We start from the raw sequence: 10,404 nt of genomic DNA, 5'->3' as shown, positions 1-10,404 counted from the left end.
CGCCGGGCCGGGCCGGGCCGGCTGAGGGAGCCCGCAGGCACCGGCAGCTGCTCGCAGACATTGCCTTGGCCAGCCTGAGCTGATGGGATCTCTGCTTCAGGGAGTCGTCACTCTCTACGACTTCCTCAAAGGTGGTTGTGGGCAGGTGGGGGTCGGTCTCTTTCTCCAGGCACCAGCTGACAGAGGGAGGACACAGTCTCAAGCTGCGTCAAGGGAAATAGAGGCTGGATACCAGGAAAGAGTTTACGGAAAGAGTGATAAAGCACTGGGATGGTCTGCCCGGGGAGGTGGTGGAGTCACCAGCCCTGGATGTGTTTAAAAAAGACTCGATGTGGCACTTGGTGCCGTGGTCTAGTTGAGGTGTTAGGGCAGGGCTGGATTTAATGATCTTAAAGATCTCTTCCAAGCCAGTGATTCTATGATTCTCCGAGTTTCAGTAACAGCCTTGCTAATTTATCTCGGGTTTAAAACTCATTTAAGGTCTGCATAGGTTTCTAGATTGGTTTTTGGCACATTTTGTGATGATTATCTGGCTTCCGATAGGATCATTTATTGCTTCAGAATAATAAACATGTTTGTTTACTTTTTAATATAGATATGAGTAGTTAAGACGTTCCTGTAAAAGCTTTCAAACTGCAAAGTGCTTTATATTTACAGCAAAATAATAGAACTTGCTGAACTTGAGCAATATTCTATCAAAGTTATATTTGAATGATTTTGAAAAAAATTTTAAAACTTCCTCTAAGAAATTATTTTGTGATTGATTCTGATGAATGGCATATACAGGGCTTATTTCTTCATTATTCTCATTCCAAGAAAATATTTAGTAACTTAAATATATCATAAAATTGGATAAATTCAACTTGAATAAATTCATTATAATTTAAAGAACTATTGAAACAGAGAAATCCTAGCTACAGTTTCCTATTTAAAAAATAATCCTTATTTTTTTACCTGTATCTGCCAGAGTTAACTGAAGCTTTTTTGCAGAAAAAAAAGAGCCCAAACCAAGAACCAAATCCCCAACAACCATCCCTCAGCCTTGTAATACTGCAAGGTAAAAGTAGTGGATAGCAATTAATATCCATTTAATTAGTATTTACTCTATTCGCTATCCCTTCAAACTCTTTCTTTTTCCCTGATTATAGTAACATGAATGTTAAATGTGCAGTTAAAGACAAACCCTTTGAAAAGGAAAACCACCCATTTTAGCTCTTGTGTAGATTAGTAAATTAATTTGCATAAAACATCATCCTTTGGATATTGGCAGGAGGGACTGCCTATAAAATTCAGTCCTCTGGGTTATTTTAAATTGCCTTCCATACAGCTCATCTGCTCCATCTCTGCTGAGCAGCATGCTTAGTGGTTAGTTAACACGGAAGACTATCCTTCCAGGATTTTGAAATAAATTAACATTTACTTAGCTGATGAATTACATAGAGGACAATATAATAAGCATTGTATTTTCCCCTGAAAACAGCCAGGTTTCTTTCTTACAGCTTGAAATCTTGTCTATTCTGACAGCTACATGATGCAGCATATTCAATGCATGGCTTAGCAATGGTCCTGACTCTGGCTCTGCTATAGTTAATCATCATAAGTGTTTGGCTTTAAAATAAGCTATATTGGGAATCCTAAGATATATAGAAGGGGTTTTTTTTCATAACTTTTGCTGGACAAGCAGCTCAAAATTACTATGTATGTTTTAGATAGCAACAGGTTGTTCTGTATCAGTTTGAGTCTGTCTCTCCTGTTCAGGTTCCAGTTTTCTCAGAACTGATAAGAACTTTATCACTTGTGAAACTTCTGTTCCTCTGTTGAACGTGGTTGAAATTGATAAGAAGTTCCAGCCTTGGGCAGTGTTGGGTGGAGGGAGTTCTAGGGCCTTTGCCTTATTTCCAAAGCTAGAAGGTTAGCCTAGCCCCTAAGAAACTAATGGAAGCTGGTAAGAACAAGAGATCTAGCTTCCCCATCCAAAGCAGGCTTGGGCTCTCACCATGTTACTGTTTTTTTCTTTCAACAAGACTGAAGCTAACTCTCCACAAGGAGATACTTGATACTTGGGTTTACACATCACAGTTGCTGTTGTTGGTGAAAGAGGAGCTTTAATTTCTAGTAGCACATAATTTAAAAAGATTTGGTGTTTTTTGTCTTAGAACAGACACATATAAAATAACAAAACTAATGAAAGGTGTTAACCTTTTTAAAGCATTTTGATATTTCAGTTTCATGGAATATATTTGACTGGAGAATGGCTTATCTGTTGAGACAGGTACATAACTAACTTTCATATAGTATAACATTCAGTAATCTGTAGAAATTATGTTTATTTTTTTTTTAAATTCACGTGATGAATTACATATGCTCTATGGTGTATTTCCTTTGTGGCTCTGACAAATGGAACAAAAATGTATTTCACATAAAAGTTTGTTTTCAAGGAGAACATGTGGTTCATTCACAAAATCTCTTAGTGTTAAAATCATCTTTGAAAATACTTTCTTACAGGTAGCTTTATTTATTTTTAGGTCAGTATTTCACTCTGCATCAGCTTTCATGATCTCTTTACATACTTTAGGAACAGGCAGTTTATTGTTTTTGACACACACTACAGGGTCATGAGTGGAAACAATTCGGGCTACAAAGTGCATGTCAGTTCAGTGCTCCTCTGCTGACGGCATGTCTGTCTGAAATCAAGTTTAAAAAATTGGCCCTGTCTCCAGCTGACTTGTTTTGTCAGGCTGAGTCATAAGATTAACCCTTGACTTGTCACCAAGGAAAAACGGAGTAAACAACTGTACCCTGTACAGTATCGCTGATCCAGCTATGATTCATTTCACTGTAACATGATTCTCTTAAGAAAACAAATTTCAGAGCAGCTGTTGCTTGGCTTAAATGAGGATTAGAAAAATTGCAACCACAAAACAAAAACTTGCTTTGGACTTCAGGAGTTTTTGGAATAGTTACCTGGTAGCAGTTCCTGCAAATACAGAGTTACTGCTAACAACATAGCATTTTTTCAGCAGTGTTTCAAATTCTTCCTTTTTAGGTTCATATTTCATCCTGGTGAAAGTAAACTTATGTGATTTAAAATTTGATTTGCTGATGGAATTATGGCTGATCCTGTATGGTGAATCAATGCACCAAATGTGAGAAACAATGTTTTCATACAGTAAACGTAGAGCAGATACAATGATATGTCTCAAGATGGGCACTCAAGATTTTATTCCCAACGATGTAACTGAGTGTAGGACAAGTAATTTCCTTTTTGGTAAAATGCAATTGTTATCCTTTTGATTTGTGGGGAAGTAAGTCAGGAGCAAATTCATTTAGTGACTCATTATGGAGGGACCAGTTTGTCTACAAACAGACGTTTGCAATGGCGTTCCTCAGTTTTATTGATCATATTTTTGCTTTTGTCTTACCCATGCTGGTGAATAAGGTTAATGATTTACTCCTACTGATAAATGTTAATAGTGTTAGTAAACATTACTAGTTAATCTGACCTATGTATTTTTGTTAAATTGCTCTGTACAAGTATAGGGTATCTGTACACAGAGCAGCCTCCCAACAGTGCTACACAGCCAAGTTAGGATTTTCTGCTTGATGTTTTTAACATTTTTCCAATTGCTTGTATATAGGTGGATAATGGTTATTATTTGAAGGGGGCTTGATCATGCTCTTCATCTCTAATACAACTATTTTGAAAACTGGGCCTGTGTGCATGGAGGTGCAGTAGCAATTACAACTATGTTGGTGATAGTCTTTCCTTCAATGAATTGACTGCAGTTACCCTGGAAGCATTTCTAATGTTTCAAAAGTTTGCATGCTAAAATTATTTTTTTAAAGGGTTCTCTTACTACTTCAAGTCTGTAAGCTGAAAGTGCCTCTTCCAACTTTTCTAAGTTGTACATAATTCTGAAGTAGTGTTTGTAATCTAGTGCAGTATAAGAAGTAGCACATGCAAAGATCTGAAGATCTTTTAGCATGTCTCATCTGTAGAGTCCTGAACATTAGTGAGAAGCTTTAAGGAATGGCATTGTTAGCTGCAAATCAAAGGTTCTTACGTACTCTCTGGGGACTGAAATGGGTCTTTGTGGTCCCTGGGGAAGAAGGAAGCCGCCAGTCACTCTGCAGGCCTGGCAATTTAATAGTCTGCAGAATAGTGATGTTCTTTTTTGCAGCTGCTGCTGCTATGCCTTTTGTATTGGAGAGGAGTTTGGTTCAGATATCATTAGCTTTCCTGCATAGTTAAACAGTTCTGGATGCGTAGTTTGACTTGCAGTAAAAATGCAAGTGCTCTTCAGCAGATGGAAACTTCAGGATGTATTTGCCAACATACTCTGAGCACAGTAGTCTAATTGACTGGAAGAGTTCACTGAAAAAGCATTTGAAGCTTGAGATGGGAATATTTTTTGTCAGTGTGTATATATGCTGTGTATTTATAGACACTACAGTAGTTATGTCCTCAGATAACGGACATTACACAGAGATTTTTATCTGATTGCAGTATTCAGCTGCAGTCAGTTTATCACCTTTGTGGATCATTTTAGTTCAGAGGGTTTCACTGACACACGAGGTGCTTGGCAGAATGAACCAGACTTCTGCAACTTGCTTTCTCTCCCTATAAATGGCTGAATTGAACTTTACCCATTTTTTTCCTTATCCTGAAATATTTTCCTGCTTTTGTCAGGAGAAAGGCAGGGAGAATTCACAGCATTGGCAGTAGACACAACTAGAGGTGGAGAAATGTGGTTGTGTGTTAACCTTTTTTTTCCTGGATTGAAATCAGTATCTGACTTAGCAGAAGCTCAGTTAATAACCAGCTGTGTTCACTTGTCGAAAAGAAAAAAATGTACGCCTCAGTAAGAGTTAATGTTAGTTAATACCAGTGCTCAGCAAAGAAGACAAAAAGGCCTACCAGGCATTGATAGTGTGCAAATATTGAGGGATCTCTGTGCTGGAAGTTGTAGTCTGTTTGCTGTATTGAATAATACATGTTTTTGTGGTGTGACAAAGTTGCTGAGGTCCTCTTCCCTTCTCTTCCGTCTTGTATGGGCACATATGTGTGCTTTATCCATACAAAAATGTATTATACAATATAAAGGGACCCTGGACTTGTGTTTCCAAGATAATCCTTTCTTATAGTTTGTATACTCCATCTTAAAGATGGATTTTGGATGATTCCATAAAGCGAAAATATTTACACTATTATTTTATTTCTTTTTTTTTTTAAACCCAAGCACCTTGTGTAGGTGTTGTCTGTGTCAGAGTCTCTCCCTGCCCCAGGCTGCCCTGCTCGGAGGGGGCCCGGGAGCACCGGGCGCTCGGGCTCTGCCCTGGGACTCGCTCCCAGCAGCTCCCCGGGCCTTTGGGAAACGTTTGCCAAAGTTGGAAGCAACTTTAGTCAGAGCCAGATGGCCCTGTGGCTGGAGCTGCATCGAGCTGCGTCTGCACGGCCACAAGTGCACTAATTTAATTAAAACAAAAAGCAGACGATTATCTCAGGGCTCAGGACGTGCCCATGTGCGGGTTCCCTGCGGCTCCCGGCGCGTAGGGCTGCGTGTGCCGAGCCCTCGGCGCCCGCGGGCCCGTGCGCGCCTCCTCCCGGGGCCGGGGCCGGGGCGCGGAGCGGGGACTGGCGCGCCCCCGCGCCCAACCCCCGCGCCGGCCGGAGATGGTTCAGTCCTGCTTTGCATAAGCTGCCTTTGAGCGCTCCATGTGCGCGGCGGCGGGTGGATGCCGTGGGGAGCGGGAGGCGGCGCGCTGAGCCCGGCCCGCGCCAGCCGCGCCATGTACTGCGCCTACCCCGTGCCCGGCGTGGGCAGCAGCTCCCTCATGTACTACTACAACGGCAAGACGGTGAGGGGCCGCCTTTGTCCGGGGCCGCCGGGCCGGGCTCACGCAAGTTCTCCGCTCCGGGGCCCCGCCAGCCCGGCTGGGGCGGGAGCTCCCCGGGGGCGCACGGCGGGTCGGGCTCTGAGGGGACCGGGCTGTGCGGGGACCGGGCTGGGACGGGGGGGCTGCTTTGTGTGACGGGGAACGCGCGGCCGCGCAAGACCCGCCGAAGTTTGTGTTCCTGCGTGCCCGCGGCTTGTCTTTGGGGGTTGTTTTGGGTTTGTTTTTAAGCGGTGCCCTCTCTCGCTAAGCGCTGCAGGGCTGCCCTGGGCGGCGCCCCGCAGCCCCCCGGCTCCGGCGGCCCCAGCCCCGGGCAGCGCCGCGCACCGGGCCGGCCGCCAGCGCTGCCCTGCCCGCGCCGGGCGCTCGCCGCGGGAGTTCGGAATCATCAAATGTTCCTGCAAACACGGGAGGGGGGGGGAGATGCAGATTCCAGAGGGAGAAAAAACCAAACAAATCTCTTCCCTGTGGATTTAACTTCGTGGAAATTGAACGAGGTATTTCTGTTTCGTGGTAGATACTTCTAATTTTTAAATTAGAACACCAGTTCTGATTTTTGTGTTTAGAAATTAGCATACGATGGTAAATTAACAACGGTGTGTTTCTTTCGGTCTGTTTATGTTGTATGTGGTTTTGGCTTTCTTTTTCTATAAAAATAGTATTAAGTAGGAAAAGGGGAGATGCTGATACTGATCTTTTTTGTGGCTTTTTTGTTTTGTTTTGTTTTGTTTCTTTATTGCTGGTCCTCCCGTGGGCCTGTGTGAGTTTTGCTTTCATTAGTAAACTTTTTTTTTGCCAAGATTTTTGTTCAATCGTAATTAAATTATGGATCTTTATATTCATAAAAGACGCTGCATATGAGCTTCTTGAATAACAGCAAAGACACTGGAGGAGAGGTTGGGGAATCAGTAAAATCGCTTGGTCTCTATTTCATTTCCTTTGGTATAAATGCCAGCTGTCTTTCAAATATGAAATGATTTTTCTTTCATGTCTGCTCCTAGGCTAAAACAATCTGTTTGAAGTTTTATGTGAAGATATATATAAGACTTAAGTAAAATTAACTATACAATACCCCTGAAGCAAAGGGAATATAACTTGCATGGAGTTTTGATTTTATTCTTTCTAGAGCACAGATCACTCTATTACAACATTTCTCTTTGTTCTTGTAGCAGGAAAAAAGGCTTTGATCTTATTAAGTATTTCCAGGCATATAGTAGATGTAAGTGCTGGTACTGTAGGAGGGCATGAGCTTGAAAATTGATAGCATGTGCCTGTTATGGGTCAGAGGTGACCTTTATGAGCTTGAAAACTTAGTAAATAGATGACAAATCATATGATCATCTTATATCATGTTGCCCAAGGTTTTATTTAATTTTTTTTTAAAATCATCTTAGGAACTTCTACCACTCTTTCTCCTAGGAATACTGCAAGTTGGCCTAAATTACTAATTTAAATATACATATGGGGGTTATGTAGAGTTGTGGGATTGGTTTTTGTGTTAGTTTTTGAAACCCGCCTCTTGGTGTGTATGCCAAATCTTTGTATGAACCTTTCTACAGTGAGAGAACAGTACATACCCTAATTTTGTTGTCTTAGTGCTTTTATTTTTATTGTCTGACAAATTAGTCGTTGTTAGCATGAACCTCATTGTTCAAGTTGGAGATTTTTATATAGATCATCGTATTAGATTTTGGATGCTGGCATTCCTCGATAAGGAGATGCTATTGCATCTACTGCTAATGTAGATAAAATCTGATTCATTTATTCACAAAATAAATGAGAAATTATATGTAGAAAATGTGTAAACTTTTTATTAAAAATGTTTTGTTCTTTTAAATTTCTTTATTTTGTAAGCCAAAACAAAGCTTAATATTATGCTGAAAACCAAGCATATAAGCACGCAGATAGATGATTCGGTGGGGACTGACACATATATTAAAGCCTGAAATATAAATCAGGGGCTTTTACTATTAGAAGAAGTTCAGTTTTTCTAATTTCTTTATGTTTTAGGGAGGACACATCAAAGTAAAAAGTGGTTTAATACAAATCCCTTGCTGAGAAGTAAAATTTTACTGTTATATGTGATAGGTGCTATAGGAAAAAATACATGTTTCAAGAATCCCCTTCAAATTAAAAAACCCCTTATTGTTTCATAAAGAAAATAAAGCATTTGCACTGCACTAGACATAGCCTGTTTTGTTGTTGTTGCTGATTTGGGGGTGTTTTTTTTGCTCTTCACCTGTTGACATATAGAAAATACACCCAGTTTAAGGAAAGCTTACAACATTTTCATTTGGAGCTTTCAGCTCTATAAAAATTAAAACTATACTTAAAAAAATTAAAACTAAAAAATTGTTTCTGTCAGTAAAGTTTTATCTTCTTTTTCACTCAAGAGCCATGCTGCAGACCTCAGCCCCCCAAATAATTAAAATACCTAATCTCCATTAAAAATAAAGGTGCAGAAATATTTAGGTATAGATAATAGCACAAATATAAATTATACCTTTTTTGTGGTTTTATTTTATTCTTATTTTTTTAATTAATGCATAATTAAGCAAACTTCTTCATTCACAGTGGTCTTTTCATCTAGATTTTAGGAAGTGCAGCAGTACCAAAATGATATTTAATAGAAGTTTGATACCATCTATGTGTTTAAAAGTAAAATAGACTTGCATGATTTCCACTGTTTTCAGTTCACCTACAAGTATAGAAATAAGTTAGTTATTTTCTAAATATACTGTAGAATTATTTTGATATATATGACAATGCAGTAATGTGTCAGTTATCACCAAAATAAATAATTTTTGAAAAAATATTATATTTTATTTCATATCACCTATTACTACTATTTCAGGTGAGATATTCTCACCTGTGAGTTTATTTGTGAGTTTATTTACTTTATTGTTTTATTTCGTGCTTTTTATGGGTTGATTTAATATACCAGTCTATGTACAAGTTTATTTTATTATTGAATAAATATTTATTTTTCTCATCATAGGCTGAGATTGAGCCTTTCTCCAAGTTGGAGAAGCTGCATCTTTTTTACAGTAGATTTCTACAATGCCTATTTAAAAAGGACAAAAAAAGGTCAGGTGATATAGGTATTTTGCATATGCATAGTGTTTTGTGATTTGCTTTATGGGTGAAGTAGCTTATATTGGGATTTTTTTGTAGAAAATACTCTTTTCCTTGAGAATTTTGAGAGTGTAAGAAGCTTTTTATAAACATGTTGCTGATGAGCACTTGTGTATAAATGAAGAAATACACAGAGGTGTGGGGAGAGCTGGGTATATTTGGGGATTTTTTAGTGCAGCCATTGCCCGTCTTGCAGCCGTCACTCTCAGCATTAGAGCAGAGTGAAACGTTAATAATCCTGCGTGATGCTCAGATGACATGACAGCATGCCTTGCTGTGCCTGTTATGCAATAAATAATGTACTTAGGCTTCTAATGTCCATGTAAAATGTTTTCAGTTTGTAAATTTTGGAGCAACCAGGTGCTAAGATTCAATTTTGCTTTTATTAGTATTGGGCCAGCTAGTACACAGGGCGGAAGGTACAATTAAAGCTGTTCTGTACCATATGCTGCCCACTGCAACTTACACAAGGTCAGAGCTAACATTTGTGAGTCAGGACAAATATAAGATCATCTGGAAAATCTCTAGGGGTACATGGCTGTGGACATTGGATAAAGAGAGGTAGTAAACACTGGTCAGCTGGATTTTTATTTTCTTTCTGTTTCTCGCTCTTTTCTTTCCCCTCCCCATCCCACTAAGAAACGATGAGTTCCAACCCGTCAGCCCAAGAGAGTTTTCCCTGCTCCACTCCATTGGGTTGAACTGCCAATCTGCTGAGCAGCGGTCCCCTGCCAGAAGGGTGTCTTGTCTGCAACAAGCTTTATTAATGCTTAAAAGTGAAGGTTATGTCCATTTCCTTGGGCTCATGACAGCAGCCAGGGATGGGCTCAGGTGCTGTAGGGGCAGATCTGTATTTCTCAGAAGGCGCACACCAAAGAGGAACGTGCCCGTGCTCAGCACGGTCTGTCTGGAGAAATACAGCAGTCTGTGCTGGAGGTGCAGAACCAGAGAGTGGCTTCAGAGAAGAGAGGGACAAACGGAAAAGATGGCCCCTATCCACTGCTGCATGTGTCTGGGGTCGCTGCTGCTGCTGGGGATTCCTCACACAGCTCGAGCTGTACTGAAATACGGGGAACAGGTTAAGAAACAGATGGAGTAGTTTCAAATGTTCTGGTTTTTGTTTCCTGAAAATCTGAATTTAATCAGGAATTTTTGAAGACATAGTTGCATGTGTTCCTTAGTGACAGCATGATTTGAAGAGTCTGGTGAAGAGATTTTGTGTGGAAAATGAAGTATAAAAAAAATCTTCAAGCAATATGTAAATACATATTTCTTTCTGATGTTGTTTTTGCTGCATTACCTTCTTTTTCTTCCCATCTCTAGTTCACACTAAAATAAAAATAAAAACTACTACTAATAATAATGAAACAACAA

The 10,404-nt window shown here is 40.0% G+C and overlaps 1 protein-coding gene across 12 annotated transcripts in view; it reads left to right on the top strand.

Moving 5' to 3' along the window:
• Positions 1–10,404, top strand: part of TCF12 (transcription factor 12) — a 159,592-nt gene that overhangs the window by 114,696 nt on the left and 34,492 nt on the right. Inside the window, exon 1 of one of the 12 annotated variants that reach the window (XM_019007895.2) lies at positions 8–131. The exons of 7 other annotated variants lie outside the window; for them this stretch is intronic. Coding sequence is in view for 4 of the 5 variants with exons in the window: in XM_015638557.3 (XP_015494043.1) it covers positions 5,737–5,859 (123 nt within the window). In the remaining variant the exon portion in view is untranslated. Of the gene's footprint in view, positions 1–7; positions 132–5,699; positions 5,860–6,261; positions 6,393–10,404 lie in introns of those variants that run through there. 4 more of the 12 variants (XM_015638557.3, XM_015638555.3, XM_015638556.3 and 1 more) reach the window with 4 other exon arrangements.

Source organism: Parus major, chromosome 10 (assembly GCF_001522545.3).
Source record: "Parus major isolate Abel chromosome 10, Parus_major1.1, whole genome shotgun sequence".
In the NCBI taxonomy this organism is placed as follows: Eukaryota; Metazoa; Chordata; class Aves; order Passeriformes; family Paridae; genus Parus; species Parus major.
This window is presented reverse-complemented; position numbering and strand designations above follow the sequence as displayed.